A 24,660-nucleotide genomic window follows, 5' to 3' on the forward strand; every position below is an offset into this window, starting at 1 on the left:
TAAACCAAACCCACATAATTGATACTGTGTGTGTGGATTTTTTTTATTTAATTTTAAGTTGTTAGTTTGATAATTATTTATTAAATAATGTGCTCAAATAGTTGAATGAAAATTGAATATTTTTATTAGGCAAATCAAGATGACTCCAACTTGACTATCCAACCCAACCCGAACCCTAATAAGAATAGTATATGGTTTAGACCTCATAGATTATTAGTGTTTAACCAATTTTAAGGCCAAGTTTTTAATTAGATCTATTATGAGAGTCTTAGGTTAAACAAACAAACACACATATCATGCAAGTGCAGAAAATTAAGTAGGACACAATATGATGACCTAGGAAACCTTATAAAACAACTTATTCCAAAGCAAAAATTTGGGGGGACTTGACCTAATTAATCCCGAGGTAACAATTTCACTATAAGCTGGAGATTTACAATTAAGAATAACAATTTGAAGTAAATCTAACTTCAGTTATCAAACTGAGATTTGAATCCCACAATCTTCCTTTACAGTGAACAGCTACAATGTGAACCTTCAATCTATGCACTTCAAAATCTCATTGAAAATTTAGATCTCTAGTATACTTGATAGCTGAAGGTTAGGAACTTGATTCCACCGATTCAATGAATATGTGTGTGATCTTCAGTAGAGGCTTGAAAGAGAAGGTACAGAACCTCTTAGATCTCAAAAGAGCAGCTTCCAAATCTTAGAACACCTGCATTAAGGTTTCATTTGAATACTAAGTGTAGTTGGACTGAAATCTTAATCACTTACTGGGCTTAATGCATTGAAAAACAAATTTTGAAAATCGGCTTTCAATCGGTTTAACTTTAGTTTCGATCAATCGAAATTGTTAAATTCTGATTCCTTGAATCTGCAACTTCATGTTCTTGTATACTGCCTTGGTAGCATCTTGGAACCCGTTTGGTAAGGTTGTTCTAGTAATGTTGTTTAAGTGTTGTAGAAATACGTGTGGGTGAAAAATTGTTGTGAAGCTATGTGTTGTGTTGTTTAAACAACGAAAATTGTTGTTTAAACAACACAACCAAACAGACCCTTGAGTATTGTTTAATCATACCTATAGACACTATGATTATATCTAAACAAGTTTATGCTTATGTGTTTGCCAATAAATCCATATATATATATATATATATATAGAACCTAACAAATAAAATGGGGTTGGTTTTGAATTTGGGCCAAGAAAGTTATATTAATTGAATTTTAAAAAATACCTTACATCTGAACCAACCCAATCATGCACACATTGCTGATATGGTAAATGCACTTAAAAAATTACGGAGTTAGACAAACACCGACTTCTCTATAAAACAATTTCAATATGAATTCAAAAACACCCCAAGGGTTGGTTATTAGTTGTGCTTTTTTTTTTTTTTTTTCCTTTATTCCAGTAACAAACTGTGGCAAGACTTATTTGGTGACATGCAGTGATGCAGAATCAAATGAAGCTAGGAAAAGGCGGACTCACTTTCAATTTCCACGATGCTGATTTCACATATTTGTTTAACCCCCCCCCCCCCCCCTCTCTCTCTCTCTCTCTCTCTCTCTCTCAAGAACCCAAGTTTTTTGTTTGAGGCTAAATACAGGTGTTTGATAACAACATAATTCTCGTTTACTCATACAAAAGTTGTTATGGTCATGGTGATTGTTGGAACATATGGAAACAGTTGTAGTGAGTGTGATTCATGTTTATTTAACTGTGTTTCGTTTTTGATTTACAAAATGATTGATGTAAGATCCTATAGACACCTTATTTTGCAACCATCATTTACCTAAAACCAAACTTAATTTCACAACATAAGGGCAAAATTGCCATTTTGATTATTAGATAAACAAGAGCATAAGAAAATTATAAATCTTGACTATCAAAATGACACATTGAACGTGAAAATGTGACCACCAAATCTTAAAATCAAGCCACCTCAAGTTTAAACGAATAACAAATGTTCTTGAAACCTAGAGTTAATCACATGCGATTATACGAATAACACATGTTCTTGAAACCTAGAGCTAACTGCATTCGATTATGGATGATTAATAATGAAGGACTCTTTAAAGAATTAATTATAATAATTACGTGTTAAAATCTCATTGGTCCAAGCTTAATACAAAAATGTACATAATTGCAGTGGATGATCCTAATAAATAATTAGGTTTTTCAATAATTGATTGATTATCTTAAAAAATAAGATGGTTAATTAAAATTTAAAATTATCTCTTAGCATTATATGAACTTGTAATCACCCCAAAACTTATCAAAAATCAAGAAAAGGAAGGAAATCTAAAATCCTAGGAGAATTAAAGTGCCAATCGACACTCATAATGAGTTCATAAGCAATTTATGCCTCTAACTCAAATTTTTTCTTAAAAAATTATATGCACTCTTATCTTATCAACTCAAGGGGATAAAAATGAACCGAGATAGCTTTGGAAATGAAGCATTTGGATCAAAGTAGTTTTGAATCCAAAACCTCATTGAACCTTGGGAACCACTTGACTCCCCTTGAGATTAATTTTTGCAGAATTTGGATGTTTGCAAACTAACTTAGCAAATAATGTGTTGATGTGCACTATTCAAACCATGTTGTCAACAAAAATACCTATCTAAGCATTCACATCAGTGAACATAAAACTTTGCAAAATACAAAAAGCAACAAATTTTACACATTTTATCCCAAAAATCTTCCACATCAATCCTTCTAAAACTACGTATATTTACACATTTGCTACAGTTACTATATGCACGGTTACTATAGTTTGTGTATACCATTATTTTATTAATTTCACATTTTGCTCTTTTTTTTTCTCTCTTCTTCGTGCAAAACAAACTAACTTCTCCTCTCCATATCGTCTTTTTCCTTAGATACACACAAACACATCCACACAGACAAATCAACACAAAGCTACACAAACACACCTACACACAAACACAACCATGCGGACAAACCTACAGAGAGACAAATCGGTGCTAGTGTTGGTCGCTTGTGGATCGGTGATAGTGGCGCTAGATCAGAGTTTGTGGGTCGACGAAAATGGGTCTATATGCTTGTGAATCAATGTTGGTGGCGGAGAATCGTGCTTATGGGTCGACAGGAATGGGTTTTGATGCTTGTGGATCGGCGCTAGTGGCAGAGATCGATGCTTGTGGGTCAACGGAGTCCGTGCTTGTGGGTTTTGATTCTTATGATTCTTGTGGTGAAGATTGGTGCTTGTGATGGATAAATGATTTGACCATGAGAGGAAAAAGAAGAAGAAGATGCTTGTGGAGGGAGGTGATTTGACCGTGACCTTGAAAGAATGAAAGAGGAGTTTACCGGGAAAGGAAGAAGAAAGAAGTAGAAGAAGGACAAAGATTGGTCTGAGTCTCTGTAATTCAAAGATGTACCCAAATGGATCTTTAACTAGAGTTTACACGGTTTACAAATTAATGATAAAAAAATAAAAAAATTATTAAGAAAGCTTGTAAGAGGGGAGTGAATTGTGAAAAAATTTGGTGCATGTGGCACTGCTCATTAAGAAAACTAGTACAACAAGTTTAGATCCACAAAAATTTGTACAAATGTTGTGTTTGATTCACTGGAAAACATTTTCTAGAAGATAAACTATTTTCAAGTGTTTAGTTGCATTCATAAAAATAATCTAGAAAAAATTTTCAGGTGTTTGGTTATAAAAAATATATTTTTAAGCTTCACTTCCACATCGTGTTGAATGACAAAGAGTTCACCAACTCTAGCCACATACTCCAAGATTTCAATCAAGATAGTAGGACAATTTTCCTTTAAATATTCAAAACCATCTGTCTGCATCATAGCTGGGAAAAAAAAAAAGACAGAATTAGTTGCAACTAACATTAGCAAAAAATTTCAGACAGTCAAAAACACTTAGAAACCCACTTGAATCTTGAGAATTCTTTTTTTTTTTTTTTTTAAAGGAATGAGAAGTCATATACATCTTGAGAACACTCAATCTCATGTAAATTTCAGTGTTAGAAATTTCAATCTGTGCAACCCTGAATTTTTTTTGGGGAGAAAGGGTTTACTTTGAATATAGTTTAGTATAACAAATGCAGTTTACCCAAAAAAAAAAATAAAGCGTTTAGTGCTAAAAACATTATGACACAAAAAGGTATTGTTAGCATGAACATGAGATAACATAATAATATATATCATCCAGGATGACAACTACAAGGTAAGTCATCTGCTTTCAAAACTAAAAATTCTCATTTGGGTGCATGATAACTAATAATCCATACAGTACTTAATACACTTAATCAACCTATATGGCTAACTAATGTACAACAGAAGCTTACAACTTGGCCGTTTCAAATAAGTTTTTCATTTTGTCATGAATAAAGCTTATTAGGGAAGAACAAAAGAACATACTTGCCAAACTATTGGGACCTACGACACTGACTCCACATCGCCAAATGAAATTAAAACACAAGCTTCACTAGGGGAGAACAGGGCAACTCATTCATATCTAATATAGAGAACAAGTGTAGCTACTACAAATTTCCAATAAATCCGATGGTATCAAAAACAAATTCAAAGAAAGAGAACAATTATTCATCCACTAAATTTGGGAATAATTAAAGTCCAAACTTTTACTAAATGAAATGCATAAATTCACTAAAAGGAAAATCCTATCCACCAATGAAAACATTAATGAAAAAAAATCGCACTAGCTGTGTAGTGAGCATCACCAGCAACAATGCCAAATTCAAAGAGATACAGATCAGTTTCAATATCCTAATGAGTTTTTTCAACTCCATGTTTCATTAAAGCTGGGGATATATATCAAAAATATAAATATCTTGTTCAAGATATCAAATATACAACATGTTTCAGGTTCTAGTATTCCTATCTATCTTCTTTCCACACTAAAATGCTCCTTTCCTTTTGTTTTTTTTTTTTTTAAATAAAATTGTGATAAGTGAAAAACCCATCTGTAGTTGTAAAAAAATAAGAAGAAAATGGAAAAGAAGATGTGAAAATGTACTGAAACGAAACAGATAGAAAGGAAAAATTACCCTTTTGGGTGGTTGGGCTTCGGAATCGGCGAGTGAGAAAATGGCCTGGGTTCTCCAAACCACCGGTGATGCTAGAAAAAGAGTAAAGGTGATTTTCAGAGGATATAAAGGCCAGTCTCGTTGGACTGGTGATGCTTGGTAGTGACTGTGAGAACTCACGCCATAGGTGGGGGAAGAGCACTGTGGCAACGAGAAAATGGAAGAGGCAATTGTGGATGGAAGGGAGTTTGGGTATGAAAGAGAGTAATGTTTGATTTCTGGAATTAGAATTGAAAGGGATGAACGAGAGAGTGAGCGAGTAAGTGGCAGGGGTTCAAAAAATATCTGGGTTTCATTTTGGGAATTAAATTTGAAAGAGGAAGGAGGAGAGGTAGAGAATAATAGTTGGAGGGGTTTGAAAATTTTTCAAGGGTAAGATTGTCTTTTTATTTGGGTTGGAGTAACCTGAGGTTGCTTTTTTGGACAAATGTCAATCATTTATTGGGTATGAAACACCAAATCTGAGGCTGAGTTGGTATTACGGAAACATATTATACTTTCTCCGGGTTTACACGAGGAAATACAAAGTTGCCTGCCACGATGCAGACAAAGAAGGTAGTAGATGGTGTGAGTAGTAAAATAGTAACGGAACAGAAACGTCCGTTAAATATTCTGGTTCTGGTTGTGGTTCAGCCGTTACAGTTCCCAATGCGCCGTAAGTATACGGCGCAACAATAACATTGATGTGATGTGGGAGGATGTTATAATTAGAGGGTAATGAATGCTGGGCATCGTTGTCACTTATCACATGGCTGCCGTTTTCTTTCCACACCATTTGGAACGCTGATCCCTTTATCCTATGTATCCTATGTATCTTATGTATATATTACCTTCAACCGCAAGTACGGATTATATTCAAAGCAACAAAAAGAAACATAATATATATATATATATATATTATAGCAAATTCTGTTGTTATGGTAGTAAACAAAAAATCAGCAGTTTGCTTGGTTCCTCTTCTAGCGAGAGCATCAACTAGGTGTTGGGTTTCCTCATAGCAGGGAGTCACCTAAACTTGAGGAACTGGGGAAATCAGGAGCCTCGTCCTCAATCTTTAGAATGTCAAACCTCACCTTTAGTGGTGATTTTATTTAAAGCTGTGGGCTACCTTTGGTGGTGGTTTTAACTTAAAGATGTAGGCTATGTATTCCTGGTGCCTAATTGAAAGTGTTCTATTATTCACACGGGTTAACAGTGTGATTGATACTAGACATAGGAAACTAAAAAGTAGCAATACTAAGGGGAAACACATAGCAAAAATACCTCATTTCAGTAGCATGTGAAGAGAATTGTATTTAATGCAAAAAGTAAAACCCATGTTTTACATCCAGTTATACTCGGACAAATGAATGTTCAAGAAGTGAGCATCATGTAAGAGAAAGACCAAGTTTTACAAAGTCAAAAATGCAAACAAGCTAATCGTTGAGGCATATACCACTTGGATGACAGGGAAATACACAAACCATTTCACTAATTAAAAGATAAATCATAACATCCACATAGACAATAAATCTGTTCTGGAATACCAACAAGCAACAAGGAGGAAAAAGGTGCAAACAGCAGATGGTGCGCAACTCCATGCCAAGACAGGGAGGGGCACAGGTAAGACAACAAGCTGAGAACAGACACATATTGTCCATGATTATAAACTATTATCAAAATACCAAAGGAAAGAAAGCTACAAACTAAACATATTTGAAAAAAGGTGAGGTCTAAGGTAAGACATGATTTACATGATGAGACATCATACTATCATAGCCCCTGGAGATATGATGAATAGTGAATACCAACCTGACATGATCCTTTCAGCACAAACATGAAGCAAGATCTTGCATCAATTCGCATCCTATAACTAACACGAAGGTCAGTTTGCAAGGAGAGACTACCTACTCCCCTTCTTCCCATTATAGTCAGGACCTTTTTTTTTTGGTCTTTGGTAAGTCAAAATCAAATGGGACTGTCAGAGCTTAGAAGCATCTACATAGATGTGTGTATGAATGATGTGCCTGCATGCTCCTGCTCATGTGTATATGTGAGTATTGAGGATTAGGTACATTTACCCAGAACCTGAATTGGAGAAATTGACAGATGACAGGATTCACTGTGATGCCAGTAAAAATTGTATTCTGGCTCAGTGACAATCAAGGTGGTGCTTAAGCAGAAAGCATTTAGCACAGAGATAGATTTCATCCATTGTGAAGAGCATCAAAAAAGAATTGTAGCATAATAAACCAGATGAGAGAGAGAGAGTGGATCAAAGACAAATAAAATCATCAATTAGAGAGCTTAGAATTATGAAGACATTCACCTAAAGCAGATTGAAGCACACAGAATCTACATAACATCTCAATAAAAGCACAAAAAATTTAATTCTATCACAAGTCACAACAAAACAGAAACCAAAAGTTACATCCTCCCCCATACCAGATCACTTTTTATCACAACACTGCTTGTAATCAGATCCTAACCCCAAACAGGAGGTGTGGTGCCTGCTCAAGTGTCACCTATGTAAACAACATACAAAGCACTGCTGCAACGGATGCATCAGGATGTAAACCCACTGACCAAAAAACACTCATTGCTGTCCTAGAATCCACTAGAGAGTAGAGACAATGAGATATTAAGATAACAACGCACATTTAGAGAAGCATTTCATCATTAATGAAAACCAGAATACCATTAGCAGCTTGTTTGGGAGCAGGAAAGGAATCTAATACAATGGATTGAAAGTAATTATCATGGAATATTCCATATATTCGCTTATTTATGGAATTTCGTGCAAATGAACAGTTAGGAGAGAGCTCATTCCATCCCTCCTAAGCATTCTTTCCAAAAGTGAGTAGAACACTCATTCCTTTAATGAAATGGTGGTACGGTATTGACTTTATCCCTATTTTGAGAGAAGACAAATAAAAGAATGATATAATAGTAAATGTATATATTTCTCTCCTTTCTATTCCTTTTTTTGTAAACTCCCAAGCACACTAGAGAAAATAAACCATATTCCTTTCAATTCCACTAAATTCTTTTATGATCTGCTCAATCCATTCTATTCTAGTTTTTTTATAAACTGGCAAATGTAATATAAAACACTTATACTGCTATCAAATCTTGACAAGAAAGATCCATGCAAGATTCGCTAATGCCATTGTGATATCAAGCTCAATTTGACAAAAAGGAACATTTGATAAGAATTTTGCTTAAATATAACACAGAAATGAACATTGCAGCCCCATAAAAGAGTGATGTAGTAACACAAAGGAAAAGATTCTTTTCTTTTTGTAAGGAGCATCAAATAGATTATCAGAAATATAAGAGCTCCAAAAGCATAACCTTCAATACAGGAACCTCTCATTGCAAGATTTCTTTCTTTTTAGTAAGTGTCTGAGTCTCATTGCCATATTTCAAAAATGTTATAAGGAAGGAATCATAATGATCACAGCGAAAAGAATAACAAACACCAATGAAACTTCATCCAATTAAGAGGACTAAATATATGCCACATATTGCAATGGCATGACACCCCAAGCAAGATCACATACAAGTATATGCTACCTAGTTTTCCTAATACACAAATAGATAAGGTATAAGGACAAGCAAAATGGATTTTTTTTTTTTTTTTTTTTTTTTTTTTTTTTTTGGGTTGATGATTCAATGTAACAAGTGGGGGAGGGGGATTTGAACCCTAGTTCTCCTCATAAAGGGGACCAAGCAATGGCACTGAGCTGCAAGGCCCCTGGCAAGCAAAATTGATAAATGCAATTAAGGCCAAAAGGAATAAGGGCCCATTTGAATAGGCTGTTCACAAAGGTGCGTTTTAAAAACGAGTGTTTCTAAAACGTGTGTTTTGAAAACATCATTTTAAAAACCACAGATAAGCACTTGGTAAAAATGTGAAAATATGCATTTTTAATTTTTAAAGTTACATTAAGCGTTTGGATAAACTGTTTTAAAAATGGCTGTTTTGAGTGTAAATTCCAAAAAAGAACTTAACTATTTTGTTAAGGCTATTTTGTCATTTTTCCTTTAATTAGTGTTTTTTTAAATTATTATTGAAAATAATTTAATAACAATAATGATGTTGTTGTTGGAATTCGTGGAGAGAAATTTATATAATTTAAAATTGAAAAAGGAAAAAAAAAAACCTTCAAGAGGATGATATTAAAATGATTAGGAAAATAATTATATTAAAATAATTACTAAAAAAAAATAAGCAGAGCTAATTATCATCAAGTTTAATTTATGACATATGGATCCAAAGCTTATTAACTTGTTTGGCTACAAAGCTATTACCAGTGAATATAAAGCTTAGGAAGGCTGCACAAAGCTACATCTGTAGAGCACCTGGCCATATATTATCTAAATCTTAGTAAGATAATGTGCAAGTGAGAAAAACAAAACGGAGCAGGTTCACGAAATGCTAAATTCAAAACAGAGAAGGCTCACAAAATGCTGAAAACAAAACTAATGGAGTTCAACTATTATGCAAAATGCAATGAATCGCATCAATTATGATGGAAAGCTTAAAGGCCACATCTAGAAATTTGTAATAATTTTTAATTCCAGTTAGTTGTATTAGAAAAAAGCTCTAACTCGAATGCACTCCCTCCTCCAATAAAAAAGGGGATAAAGAGTGAGATCATAGGTTCAAGGTTATTGGATGCGTGTGTAATTTACCAATCCACAATAAAATCTCCCTCTATACAACCTTCCACTAACCAGCTCAAATGATACTCATATGGCACAAAGAAATGGAAAGACGCCTTGTTGGTACCCTGGGGGTCTGATTTCCACTTGGGTTCCTAGAACCTAGTAACCAAACTATTAAAAATTTGGACAGCGATTATTGGTATGTTTCCTCTCTCTTTCTCCCTCTAATACTTGTACACAATCCAATATGGTGAAAATAACAAGGTGAGGCAACAGGACTCTTGGATTCCAAAACAGTATGAGCAAAAACTGGAATCCAAAATAGTATGAGCAAAAACTTAGCTTACCTTATGAGAAACAGAGTGTATTGATAGAATTTCAAAACATTGATAATCCAATCTGCAATTAATTCTAAAGTTTGGAAAGCTCTTTGTGAATTGAAAACTATGAAAATTATGACTCATTTCATTAATAGTAAGATGTCTCGTAAACAAACAATTATGAAGCACATTTTCAAGCATAGGATAGTGCATATCACAAACACCATCAAACTTATTGGGTTGTAACATACTTAGAAAGAAATTGAATGCCAAAAAAAGCGAAAACCCCACAATAATGGGATACTCTCTTTCGTTAGTTTCCAGCACAAAATCAAGCGTTATAAATTGTGCTAGATATTGGGCCCAGGCCAACCCAATCAAGGAGCCATTATGAGCCCAACCAAGCAGAAGGGAGCTTACTCTTCCAAGCTATTATGAGGGATTAGGAAAACCACATCATTAAAAAACATGGCAAGTTCACTTCAAGAAGAATTTACTACAACAACAACTTGATTAACTGAGATACACATCCTAATAGTCTCCAAAGTACCTGCATTTTCACTCACACAAAGATTATACCACATACAGCCACTGCCCCCAAGATACTTGGCATTAAGTCTAGTACATAAAACCAGATCTTCAGCTTGAGATTAATGCACAAAACATTATGGACAAAATAATGTAAAAAAGAGAGAATCAAATTAAGGCTTAAATTAGTCTAAACTCTCAAATAAAAGCTAAACTTCCTATAGGACACAACCACTCTGATCTGGAATCCAATTTCAACATCAAGATGTCAAATTGAGATATGGCAGCTCATGTACACAACAGAAAAACAATTATAGTAGTCGGAACAGAAGCTTTTGTAAGTAACAAGTGAAAACTCGGTAGTATCTACAAAAACAAACTCAATACTTTCAAATAGCTCCAGCATTTCAAATATGCCATCTTCAGCAATGCTTAAGCATAATAAAAGCAATGTAAAAGCCTACATACACTACAAACAACGTTATGGCTGTTTGTAGTGCTTTTGCTTTTGTTCCCAGAGGTGTATGTATGTGTATCATTTTTTTTTTTTTTGGTTTTTCATTGATGCTTAAATGAGCAAGATGATTATGCATTTTTTGTGTATTAGAGTAAAATGAAGCTAAAAAGAAATAGACCAGTGCATTGTCATCAAGGTTCTAACACTGCACTTTGTAAAGTTTGGTGAAGCTCAAATTTGAGCAATATCAACTGTAGGTTTATATTTGTTGCCTTTGTTTGCTTCAAGAACTATAATTATACTACCACTATTTAGTGTTGAGGGTAAATTGCATTTTTGGTCCCTCAATTTTTAAAAGGTTTGATTTTGGTCTTGCAAATTTTTAAATTTAACAATAAAATCCCTCTGTCTAAAAGCCATGAAAGTCGAAATATTGGAAAAACACCCATTTCCAAGGGCAAGTGCAAGTGTGCAACTCTACAAACTCAGCTAAAATATATGGTTCATATACGTGTATTGAAATATATGGTTCATGTAAAAGATGTATCCAATATCTGGTCATATAAAAGCTGACAAACATGATAGCAGACTTCTTGGTAAAGACCACAAGTAAAATTCTTTATCATTCCAAATTTTCTCCATAACAGCAAATTGTTAGTTTCAATAAATAGTATTTTTGCTCTTTTCCCCTTTGTTATCAGAACTATGCCCACTACAAGCACATAGAGATAGACATATCTAACCCTCAACTCCCCAGCAGCACACATAAATAGATTCCAAAATCTGTCAAACTCAAAGAGCCACCTCGCATAGAGAGGATAGACAAACATTATACCGGAAGTGCATTTACAATACCCATTAAGCTTTTTATCACTAAAGAATGTTAAAAATTGAATTTTTATCAAAAGCCCATAAACACAATCATGATTCTTGAATGAGAAACATAATAAAGAAAACTCCTTCATCCATTTATTCCCAACCCACCAAAAACAAAACACGGGAGTCTGATTCCAATGATATCTATGTGTCTACAAATATAAAGGAATAATTATAATCAAAACCCAAAATGGGCAGGTCTCAAAAGCAGCCAAAAACCCAAATAAATCTACAACCCATGAAGAAACAAAAACAGCAGCAGCAACAAATCTCTCAACCAAAATAAGTTCTAAAATTTTGATTTCAAATTCAAAAAATCATGTAACCCACTAGTAAAAAGCCCAAATCTATAACATAAATTCAGCAGAAGAGGAACGGAGAATTGTTACCTGGCAAGCAAGATGAAGAACGAAGCAGAAGTAGGAACAGAGAATTGAGAGCCCGTGGAGACTGAAAGAACAGAGTAGCAGATATACATGGAGTATAGACTAACTGAGAAAATAAAGGAGGAGATATACATGGGGGAAGGGATAAAGCTGGTATTTCCTATCGCATTGGCACTATTTCTTATCCTATTGGCACTATTTTGATTTTCTGAAGAAAAAAAATAGCGGTTAGCGCATCTGCGTTTCTGAAAAAGCAAAGCTTCACAGTGTTTTGCAAAAGTGAAAATTCTGGATTTTGAAAACGCAAACATGCTGATTTTGTGGAGCCAAACGATTTGGCAAATCACATTTTGTCTAATACGCGCATTAAGGATTTGTAAACAGCCTATCCAAACGGGCTCTAAGTGCACACACCACACAAACACACACAAAAGCAAGATCACATGCAAGCATATGCTACCATTGTTTTCTAGTACACATACAGATATGGTTTAAGCAAAAACAATATAATACAGTCATCTCAGTTGAAAGATGAGAAGCTAAACACACACCATGTTTTTATCAATAGGTCAGCACACACCGGTAGAAAGGGAAGCATCAGCAAGCAATTTTTTTTCCAACATATATATTGAACACACTACATAGATATCCTGACTTATATTTATGAGGCAATATATAAACAAGGAATATTAATGAAACATTGATTAAAGAATATAACAATAGGTGGTACCTACCCTTCCGATCTGATACCTCAGACTCTCATTCATTATTCGTTATGCATCCTCTCTTGATTACCTTGTGACTGTACACCAAAATAAAAAAGCAAAGCAAACAAATAAATTAGCAATCAACATTCCTATATTCCAAATAGTTGATATTGAGCTGGGCTGGCCCAGAGAATTAGAATAATAGTAATAATATGGCAGAGGATAGCATCTGCAGCATTCTCCCAAGGAGAGCCACAAACCATTTCATTAACTGAAACAAAAATGGCAATAACAATCAATAACCCAAACAAAACCCGCAAACCCAAAAAAAAAAAAAAAAAAAAAAAAAGAAAGGGAAATCCAATGCTGAAAAGGCAAAATTAAAAACATTTATGGGATAATAATAAGTAATACAGTGCTCGAACTCAGGAGTTAACTCAGGAACTCCTGCCCTGATACCATGTTATATTACCGATGGTCCCCTTACCCATCTTTGAGCTCGTTGAAGCAATGTCTGAAAAGGGCTGGATTTTGAGGACCGTTGGATTGATCGAAAAAAAATCCGATGGTGGGGGCTTTGATAGAGGCCAGAGACGCAAACTGTGGAATCGACAGAAGCCACCAAACTTGGGGACCTCTTTTCTGAACACATCGAAGCGCCCATACCCGCCCGAGCGAAGAAAGTGCCTTGTAACGATGGGCTCCCAGAGTTGGTCGTCCCCAGCCACCTTGCGCCACAGCTTGTTCACACACGCCGCTCGTCCTAACGTAACCGCATCCGCATCCACGCGCTTCAACACGTTGAGAAGCGTATCTGGGTCCAAATCCACAAACCCAGTTCTACTTTCACTTCCCTCTTCTTGTTCTTGTTCCTCGACTACAATCAACTTCATCTTCTTGTTCTCGTCCTGTTCTTCACTCTCAACTAGCCCACGACCACACGAATTCATCCACTGGACTGATTCAAATTGAGAGCACTGAGAAAGAAAGAAAAAGAAGGTAAAAGAAATAGGGATTAGGGCTCCTTGGTCTCAAAATTAGCCCATAGCTAAATAAACATGTGAGTTTCCGAATTATACTAGGAGACAACCTTTGGCACGACTAGGACACAGCCTTTGGTAGCAGTTGTTTCTAGACTCCAAGTCAGCATGTTGTTTCATGGCCAATTAAAACTTGACACCTGCATAAGAATGACAGGCCAGATACTAGCTCACTTAAATTTAAAGTACAGAAATGCCCTCGAAAATTTGAAAAATTACCCAAGACCTACCATTGTGAGTGGCTAAAACAACACAACCCAACCACCACCACTGGACTACCACAACCCAACCACCATCACAATCAATCCCACCCAATCAACCCACAAAATAAGGCTGTGTTTGGTTGCCGTAAAACGTTTTCTGAAAAATACATATTTTCCGGAAATGCTAATTTCTGGAAAAGGAAAATATTTATGTGTGTTTGGTTGCATTTCAAAAAATTTTGTGGAAAATATTTTATAGTATTTGGAAAAGAAGAAAGGAAAACACAAATCCAGACACAAGCCACAACCCAGAAAACACATCCAGAAAACCCGATCGCGTTCGCGAGATCGCGATCTCGCGAAGGCGAGATCGCGATCGACGGCGCCGCGATCTCGCGAACGACGCTTCGCGAGATCGCGCCGTCGATCGCGATCTCGATCCGACGCGATCTCGCAAAGGCGAGATCGCGATCGACGCTTCGCGAGATCGCGATCGATGGCGCGATCTCACGAAGCGTCGATCGCCGTCGTCGGACTGCTCTTATCCTCTCGCGCGCGTGGACTGGAGATCGGCGCGGACTGGAGCTCGGACTGGTCTTCTCCTCTCGCGCGCGCGCGCTCTCTTTCTCTCTCTCTCTCTCTTTTTCCGGAAATCCTTTGAAGTGAAAATGAAGGCAGAAATTCATTTCCGTGGTCAAACTGAAAATTTCGGTCAACAGGAAATCATTTTCCGGAAAATAACATTTTCCGTGACAGCCAAACGCATGCATTTTCCGGAAATTGATTTCTGAAATTGGTTTGAAGCCGATTCAAACGCAGCCTAAAACGCAGAAGACCCAGAAAAATGAAACCCAGAAAAATAAAACCAGAAATCCAGAAAAATAAAACCCAGAAAACCAATCAATCCCACCGTTGTTGGTGACGACGGAGGGTGAGGATAAGGCTGATCGTGTGGCAACGCATGTGTAGGAGAGGCTGGTGATTTCTAGGTTTTGTTTGTGTGATCTACAGCCCAATGAGGTGGCGGCAAGGTGGAGGAGAGGCCGGTGGTTTGGTGGTTTAGCAGCGTATTCTAGAGAGAGGAAGAGAGGCTAGAGTGAAAGTGAGAGTGAAAATGAGAGTGAGTGATGAAGGGATGAGAGGCAGCTGGGTTAGAGAGGAAGAGAGTGAGAGGAGAGGTTGTGATAAAGAAAAGTAACGGGGAAGAGAGAAATTAAAGTCAGAGAGGAGAGAGAATAATAATAAAAAATGATAAAAATTTTATGATTTGTGAACATTCACCCATGCCAAAATCATATTATATTATATTATATATGATAAAAGTTAGGTTTAGACACCGTGTTTGCGCCACATGACTTCACCAAATTACAGAAATTTTAATAAATTTGTAGATTTTAAAAATAGATATATTATATACCAAATCAAGCTATACCTACTTTTGCGATGAGTTGCGATGAGTTGTTTCAAACTTCCTTCCGGACTATTGAATGATATTGAGATGATGATTAGGAAATTTTGGTGGGGCCAACGGGGGACCAACATAAGATCCACTAGAAAAATTGGAAAACACTATGCAAACCAAAAGGTGTTGGGAGGTATAGGTTTTAAGGATTTGGAAAAATTTAATGAGGCTATGCTCACCAAGCAAGTGTGGAGATTATTGGTGGATCACTCATCTCTCTTCTATCGGGTCTTTAGTGAGAAATATTTCTCAAGTGGTTCAGTTTTTGATGCACAGGTATCTTCGAGATCGTATGCTTAGCGTAGTATTGTGAAGGCTGGAACTCTTGTCCAATCGAGTTTGCTTTGGAGAGTTAGGAACGGTATGAAAATAAACATTTACGATGATAGATGGATGCCTAGGGGGGACTCGGCTTGCATTATATCTCCGAAGAAGGAGGAGGCCTCAAATTGGGTTGTTGCAAACTTGTTGACTCCAGGGGGTAATGGATGGGAAGAGTAGGTTGTTGATGCTCTCTTCCTACCATTTGAAGCACACAGGATCAAGGGCATCCCTCTGTGTGTCACAGACCAAGAGCACTGCATTACATAGACAAGATGCGGGTCAGGTTCCTATTCTGTAAAAACGGGCTATCACCTGCTATGTGAGGCAGAGCTGACTGCCTTGCCATCGTGCTCTAGTTTTGATAAAGTAAAAAAAATTTGGAAGTGCATTTGGGGCTTGAAAGTCCCGAGCAAGGTTAAGGTGTTCCTCTAGCGTGCTTGTTCGGATGCCCTCCCAACCAAGGTAAACCTGAAAAAAAAAAAAAAAAAAAAAAAAAAAAAAAAAAAAAAAAAAAAAGGAAAATGCTGGACAATCCTGTGTGCGAGCTATGTGGTTGTAGGGAGGAAAACACACTCCATGCTATATGGGACTGTGAGCAGGTCCGTGTGGTATGGTTACCATCCTTTGCAGATGTGTGGTCAAAATCCCAGAGCATTGGTTTTTTGTGCGACCTGGTTAGTATTATCAAGGCCGAAAGGAAAAATCTATAAGAGTTTGCTATGACGGCCTGGCTAACGTGGATTCAAAGAAACAAAATGAGAACAAATGAACCAGCCTTGCCAACCTCAAAGCTGGCTCAATCAGCTTCGGTCCTGTTGGTTGAATTCCAGCATGGAAAACAGCAATAGAAACCAAAGGAAAGGTCTGGACCGGGGTGGTGGTAGCCACCCCCAGTGGACATAGTGAAAGCCAATTTTGACAAGGCAGTGTTCGGGGCTGACCAAGAAGCTAGTATTGGGGTGGTCCTTCGCAACAGTGATGGCTGAGTCTTGGCTGCCCTGTCTAAAAGGGTAATGATGCCAGCTTTAGTGAAGATCCTTGAGATGCTAGCAACCCGAAGAGCTGCTCTCTTTGCTCAGGATCTTGGCTTTCGTCAAGTGTGCTTTGAAGGCGATGTTGAACTCATTGTGAAGAGCTTGCAGTCAGGGGCGGAGTCAAATGCGCTGGCTGGTCATCTTGTAAAAGACTTTATGTCTATAAGGGGTTATTTTCAATCCTACTCAATCATCCATATAAGGCGGCAAGGCAACCATGTTGCCCATGTTCTAACTAGGGATGCTAGGTCCTCTTTTCCTTTAAGAGTTTGGTCGGAGGTTGTTCTGCCAAACATTTTCAGCCTTGTTGTTAAAGACATGCCTCTTTAATAAAATTTTCTTCCATGTTTGGGGTTGTTCCTCAAAAAAAAAAAAAATAATAATAATAATAATAATTAATTAATTAATTAATTAATGAAAGAAAGTAGTATTTCATTTACAACTATAACAATTGTATCTATCTAAAAGAAGTACCTAATGATATAATTTAAACCAAAAAAAGAGAGGAAAACAAAAAATTGACAGTGTTACGTTATGTTGAATCAACTCTCTTTCTTTTTTTCTTTTTTTTCATTCATTCTATTTGTGGGGCTAGTGAATTCGCGGCCCAGGCCCGTTCTGCATGGGAGCCCAAGGGCTACGGCCCACGCCGAGGAATAGCCATTGCCGAGGACAACCTCCTGCTCGGCACCTTATGAAATACCTGAGGAAAGGGAGAAACTGAGTTCAGGAGCAGGGTAAGGGAAAAAGCTACCAACATCATAATACCAAGCACTGTATCTGACAAGTCCACGCTCTGAGACCATATCCTGTAACTTTCCCAGCGACACCAAACCATACTGGAGTATGGGTTGACAGGACAGGTCTACACCCCGAAAAAAGGGTGAGGCTTACACGTGAACTTCAAGGAAGAGAAAAAACGTGGATATAAAAGGAAGAACTCCCCAGAAAGGAAAGGGGGATCTCTCCCTGAAAAAAGTGGAGAGAGGGAAGGACACAAGGATCCTTGGACAGCGTCCGAGGATAAGAGTCCTACAACCCGCTCCAATGGAGGGCTTAGCTAGTCAAGCAAGGCCCACCCGTATAAGAATTTCCATGGACGCCAAGATCAAATCCTCCACTTGTGCCCAATGTCATGCCATTCAAGCCCACTCTCTACAAATCATATTGTTGGGGTCCATTGCACACGAGCCCAACGTTACCCTTGGGCCGTTAAACAAATCGTATCCCTACAATTGGCACCGTCTGTGGGAATGGCTTGCGCGTTGGCTCAGGCGACGGTGGAGTTAAGCTTTTGTCGAGCACGGGTCTATGAGGATGCCTTTATGACCGGCGACACATTGTTGTTATTCCAACATAAGTTTCCACTAGGGGCTACGCCTCGCGGTGCCAATGGCATGGGCAAGTCTGGGGGCTTCAAACATCAAGCTGGCTTCCCCCCGCCTTGTTCGAGGAGCTAACCTTCGGGAAATAACTACTTACAAGAAAATACAAGTTTTAGACAGAACCAAGGCCTTGTATGGTCTTCGGACTCAAGCCTCTGGGGAAACCAACTACTTACAAGAAAATACAAGTTTTGGACAGAACCAAGGCCTTGCATGGTCCTCGGACTCAAGCCTCTGGGGAAACCAACTACTTACAGAAAAATACAAGTTTTGGACAGAACCAAGACCTTGCATGGTCCTCGGACTCAAGCCTCTGGGGAAACCAACTACTTACAGAAAAATATAAGTTTTGGACAGAACCAAGGCCTTGCATGGTCCTCGGACTCAAGCCTCTGGGGAAACCAACTACTTACAAGAAAATACAAGTTTTGGACAGAACCAAGGCCTTGTATGGTCTTCGGACTCAAGCCTCTGGGGAAACCAACTACTTACAAGAAAATACAAGTTTTGGACAGAACCAAGGCCTTGTATGGTCTTCGGACTCAAGCCTCTGGGGAAACCAACTACTTACAAGAAAATACAAGTTTTGGACAGAACTAAGGCCTTGTATGATCTTCGGACTCAAGCCTCTGGGAAAACCAACTACTTACAAGAAAATACAAGTTTTGGACAGAACCAAGGCCTTGCATGGTCCTCGGACTCAAGCCTCTAGGGAAACCAACTACTTACAGAAAAATACAAGTTTTGGACAGAACCAAGGCCTTGTATGGTCCTCGGACTCAAGCCTCTGGGGAAACCAACTACTTACAAGAAAATACAAGTTTTGGACAGAACCAAGGCCTTGCATGGTCCTCGGACTCAAGCCTCTGGGGAAACCAACTACTTACAGAAAAATACAAGTTTTGGACAGAACCAAGTCCTTGTATGGTCTTCGGACTCAAGCCTCTGGGGAAACCAACTACTTACAAGAAAATACAAGTTTTGGACAGAACCAAGGCCTTGCATGGTCCTCGGACTCAAGCCTCTGGAGAAACCAACTACTTACAGAAAAATACAAGTTTTGGACAGAACCAAGACCTTGTATGGTCTTCGGACTCAAGCCTCTGGGAAAACCAACTACTTACAAGAAAATACAAGTTTTGGACAGAACCAAGGTCTTGCATGGTCCTCGGACTCAAGCCTCTGGGGAAACCAACTACTTACAGAAAAATACAAGTTTTGGACAGAACCAAGGCCTTGCATGGTCCTCGAACTCAAGCCTCTGGGGAAACCAACTACTTACAAGAAAATACAAGTTTTGGACAGAACCAAGGCCTTGTATGATCCTCGGACTCAAGCCTCTGGGGAAACCAACTACTTACAGAAAAATACAAGTTTTGGACAGAATCAAGGCCTTGCATGGTCCTCGGACTCAAGCCTCTGGGGAAACCAACTACTTACAAAGAAAAATACAAGTTTTGGACAGAACCAAGGCCTTGCATGGTCCTCGGACTCAAGCCTCTGGAGAAACCAACTACTTACAGAAAAATACAAGTTTTGGACAGAACCAAGACCTTGTATGGTCTTCGGACTCAAGCCTCTGGGAAAACCAACTACTTACAAGAAAATACAAGTTTTGGACAGAACCAAGGCCTTGCATGGTCCTCGGACTCAAGCCTCTGGGGAAACCAACTACTTACAGAAAAATAAAAGTTTTGGACAGAACCAAGGCCTTGCATGGTCCTCGGACTCAAGCCTCTGGGGAAACCAACTACTTACAAGAAAATACAAGTTTTGGACAGAACCAAGGCCTTGTATGATCCTCGGACTCAAGCCTCTGGGGAAACCAACTACTTACAGAAAAATACAAGTTTTGGACAGAATCAAGGCCTTGCATGGTCCTCAGACTCAAGCCTCTGGGGAAACCAACTACTTACAAAGAAAAATACAAGTTTTGGACAGAACCAAGGCCTTGCATGGTCCTCGGACTCAAGCCTCTGGGGAAGCCAAATACTTAAAGGAAAAACTACATTACATAACTACTTACAGAAAAATACAAGTTTTGGACAGAACCAAGGCCTTGCATGGTCCTCGGACTCAAGCCTCTGGGGAAACCAACTACTTACAAGAAAATACAAGTTTTGGACAGAACCAAGGCCTTGCATGGTCCTCGGACTCAAGCCTCTGGGGAAACCAACTACTTACAAGAAAATACAAGTTTTGGACAGAACCAAGGCCTTACATGGTCCTCGGACTCAAGCCTCTGGGGAAACCAACTACTTACAGAAAAATACAAGTTTTGGACAGAACCAAGGCCTTGCATGGTCCTCGGACTCAAGCCTTTGGGGAAACCAACTACTTACAAAGAAAAATACAAGTTTTGCATGGTCCTCGGACTCAAGCCTCTGGGGAAGCCAAATACTTAAAGGAAAAACTACATTACATGGACCTTAGAATCTATCCGAGGAAAACTCTCCAGTAACAATTGGGTTAATTCCTAAACTGCATGGATTCTCAAGTCTACTCTCGGATCTTCAGCACCGAAGGGATTGTTGCGATATAGAGCAATATGTTGCCGAAAACACAATCGGAGTCCCTTACTGCTCGGTCACCCCCTCGGATAAATTATTTAGAGTTTATCGTTCTTGGACAGTATTCTCGCACTTATTACAGAATATTCAGCTGTTATCTCGGTTAGTTTCCTAAGTTTAACTTACTATGAATTATCGTTATTATGCCTAGTATTGTCGATAAATTAGAATAAGTTGGATTGTGTTTCAAGGTTTCCTGCTCTAAGTATCACTGAGGAAAAACACACCCGGAACACACCCATTCACAAAATAGTGTTGCAAAAAAGAAAAGTATCCAAAACAAGTAAATAAATTTCCCTTTTTATTAAAACAAAGAAATAGTACAGCGTACAATGGAAAGCTGGAATCAGCTTATATTAGAGCTAACTACATAATCGAAAAGAAAGATACAAGAGAATAAGATAAAGCCGAGGAGGCAGTACAGAAGAGAGGTTGGCTTCTAAAGCTAACTACATAATCAAAAAGAAAAATACAAGAGAATAAGATAAAGCCGAGGAGGTAGCACAGAGGAGAGGTTGGCTACTGCTTCAAGACTTTGTTCTTCCTCAATACTTTTATATGCCCATAACTTAGGCAGCAAAAGAACCCAGCATGGGGCTTGCACCATCGAAGAAAAGGTGCAGAGAGAGCCCAGCTTCAGGCTAGTGCAGCCGAAGAAAAGGTGCAGGGAACCCAACTTGAGGCCCACACCGTTGAAGAAAAGGTGCAGGGAGCCGGAAGTTGAGGAGCCTACACCAAAATTTGCCTGCGACAAGGCAGACGGCGCTGATGGCGGAGAATCTTTCTTCTGACACACCAAAAATCTGGCGTGAACAGAACCTGCTTCGGATTTTGACTAAAAGAAGGAGAAACACCATTTCTCCCTTCGTCAAGGCGAAGTGTTTTCTTGAATCTGTGCCCCCCATGCCCAGACCACACTACCTTGAATCTCGTAAGGACCCGGCGCCGCTGTGGCGGAGGGAGTTCCTTCACCCCAACCCGCGCCTCAAACATGTTATACTAAGGGAAGATAGCACCGGATATGGGAGTTGTAATTATGGCTTAGGGATTATGGTTTGGGAGGAAACTGAAGGATTTGTGTGTAGATAAAGCAACTTCCTCTCCTATTTATTTAAAAAGATAAGGGGGTGGCATTTAATTCACGCAGTGTCCTAAGGAACGCTACAGACAAAATGGCTCCGGCTCAATTTCCAACGCCACCTGCAACCATGAGATTAAAGGATTCTCGTGAAGGCGCACCTCGAACACTGGAACGTCAAAGGGTACCGAGTGACCAAAGACTACAGAAATGCCTCTTAATCCGATGCAATCTCCTATGCAAAGGGGAAAAGCCCAAATATCAAAAATACATGATCTGAGTGAGTCGTGATTTGGGCCCAGCATTATCAAAATCCTCATCCCCAACTAAAAGTTGGGCAGCAAGATTTTGAGGGGCTATTGTGGGGCTAGTGAATTCGCGGCCCAGGCCTGTTCTGCATGGGAGCCCAAGGGCTACGGCCCACGCCGAGGAATAGCCATTGCCGAGGACAACCTCCTGCTCGGCACCTTATGAAATACCTGAGGAAAGGGAGAAACTGAGTTCAGGAGCAGGGTAAGGGAAAAAGCTACCAACATCATAATACCAAGCACTGTATCTGACAAGTCCACGCTCTGAGACCATACCCTATAACTTTCCCAGCGACACCAAACCATACTGGAGTATGGGTTGACAGGACAGGTCTACACCCCGAAAAAAGGGTGAGGCTTACACGTGAACTTCAAGGAAGAGAAAAAACGTGGATATAAAAGGAAGAACTCCCCAGAAAGGAAAGGGGGATCTCTCCCTGAAAAAAGCGGAGAGAGGGAAGGACACAGGGATCCTTGGACAGCGTCCGAGGATAAGAGTCCTACAACCCGCTCCAATGGAAGGCTTAGCTAGTCAAGCAATGCCCACCCGTATAAGAATTTCCATGGACGCCAAGATCAAATCCTCCATCTGTGCCCAATGTCATGCCATTCAAGCCCACTTTCTACAAATCATATTGTTGGGGTCCATTGCACACGAGCCCAACGTTACCCTTGGGCCGTTAAACAAATCGTGTCCCTACACTATTCATATGACCTTTTTTTAATTCCAATTTTTATGGGATAAAAACAAAAACATTGATTAGATATCTTTAATTTCAATAAGATTTTAATGAATTATATTTCAAATGGAACTCTACCAATATATATAACCCTATATGTCTTTTTTGGAGTGAAGCTTATTTCAATATGTGAATGTCTAAATCTCATGACAATGTAGGTATGCATTCTTTATTCTTTTATTATTATTATTTTCATTTTGTTTATTTTCTTTAGTGTTATTATTGGTTTTTTCTCTTCATGTGATTTTAATTAATGAATTCAAAACATTGGAAAACATTGTCAGGTTTCTAAAACCTCCTTCTTTGTTTTTGCATTTTGTTTTTATTGAATTGATTAGGTTTTGTGTATTGGATGCCTTTTGTTTAAACTAATTTTCTTAGATTTGATCTAATTTATATGCTTAGTGTTAGGGTCTTAGAATTAATGATTAAATATGGTTAGAATTAAAAGATTAATTTTAACAATTTTCTTATTTGATTTTTAGGTTACATCTAATTATCAAGATGTTCTAAACGTGTATTCTTGAATTATCAACTTTAGTTTTAATTTATAATATTATCAAGATTATATTAATTTTAGATTTATCAATTGTTTAGTAAGTTTTTTTTTTTTTAAATAATTATCAATTTAAAATTCAATTTGGAATTATCAATTTAATTTAGTTTTAGGAAGAAATCTTACCCTATATTTTAGTGAGATAATTATTTACACTTGATAATTTTCTCTTTTATCTTTATTGAATCTATTAAAATATATAATTATTTATACATTTACCTTATTTTTTTTTATAAATATGACAAATCAAATAATGAAAGAAAGTAGTGTTTGATTTACAACTATAACAGTTGTGTCTATCTAAAATGTTATATTGCAGAAATTTTAATAAATTTTTATGTGGGGCCCAGTAATTTATGGGTCCGGCCCACACGCTTATAGGAAGCCCACCGGTCTTAAACTGAAGGAGGCCAGGGTCCAAGCTCGAAACTAGGAAACATAGAAATAGCCCGAAGACATAGCCGAGGACGGTTTCGTCCTCGGCAGGCCCAAAATCTCAGGGATAGGAGCGAAACACGAGTACGCTAGAAAGATCAGAAAATATCCTGGGGAAGTGGTCTTTAATACCCTTCCCTGACATAACACTGTCCCTAACAGAGCCGGGATCTTAGGCTTTATGGATCATCTACAACAATTTTTGGACTAGACTGATGGGACAGATATCTGTCCAGGAGAGATCGACCCTACACGTGGACGAAGGACAACGAACGTAGGCTAGTATAAAAGAGAATGTTATGTGACCAAAGGGAGGAGGCCCAGGGAGCTCCTGAAAAAGATCTTGATGAAAGAGAATGTCTGAAGAATATACGCCGGACATCACCTAAAAAACCCGCCGACGGGTAATCGGGGACAACACCACCGCTCCTCGGACACTATCCGAGGAGCCAGATCCTCCTCAATACAAGATCGAAGGGCCTGAATATCCGGCCCAAAGCTTTATCTCA

General features: G+C 38.2%; 1 protein-coding gene across 7 annotated transcripts; it reads right to left on the reverse strand.

Moving 5' to 3' along the window:
- Positions 1 to 346: 346 nt before the first annotated feature.
- On the reverse strand, positions 347 to 15,456 carry LOC126709097 (F-box protein GID2-like). 7 transcript variants are annotated; one of them, XM_050409235.1, is made up of 5 exons: positions 14,107 to 14,338; positions 13,504 to 13,993; positions 13,044 to 13,111; positions 12,313 to 12,373; positions 347 to 718 (listed from the first exon to the last, which is right to left on the reverse strand). In XM_050409235.1, exons 1-3 carry the CDS (start codon positions 14,164 to 14,166, stop codon positions 13,101 to 13,103), a joined length of 561 nt encoding a protein of 186 aa, XP_050265192.1. In that variant the 5' UTR covers positions 14,167 to 14,338; the 3' UTR covers positions 347 to 718; positions 12,313 to 12,373; positions 13,044 to 13,100. The 7 variants fall into 7 exon arrangements, with proteins under 7 accessions (XP_050265192.1, XP_050265184.1, XP_050265176.1 ...); XM_050409219.1 differs by lacking the exon at positions 347 to 718 and adding an exon at positions 3,503 to 3,835; XM_050409227.1 differs by lacking the exon at positions 12,313 to 12,373.
- Between the last annotated feature and the right edge of the window lie 9,204 nt (positions 15,457 to 24,660).

The sequence above is a fragment of the Quercus robur genome, chromosome 2 (assembly GCF_932294415.1).
Source record: "Quercus robur chromosome 2, dhQueRobu3.1, whole genome shotgun sequence".
Lineage (NCBI taxonomy): Eukaryota > Viridiplantae > Streptophyta > Magnoliopsida > Fagales > Fagaceae > Quercus > Quercus robur.

Coding starts and splice junctions, on each gene's coding strand:
- LOC126709097 (XM_050409188.1), bottom strand. CDS start 14,166: ATGCTGACTTGGAGTCTAGAAACAACTGCTACCAAAGGCTGTGTCCTA. Junction 13,994..14,106: donor GTGTCCTAGTCGTGCCAAAG/GTTGTCTCCTAG, acceptor TTTCTTTCTCAG/TGCTCTCAATTTGAATCAGT.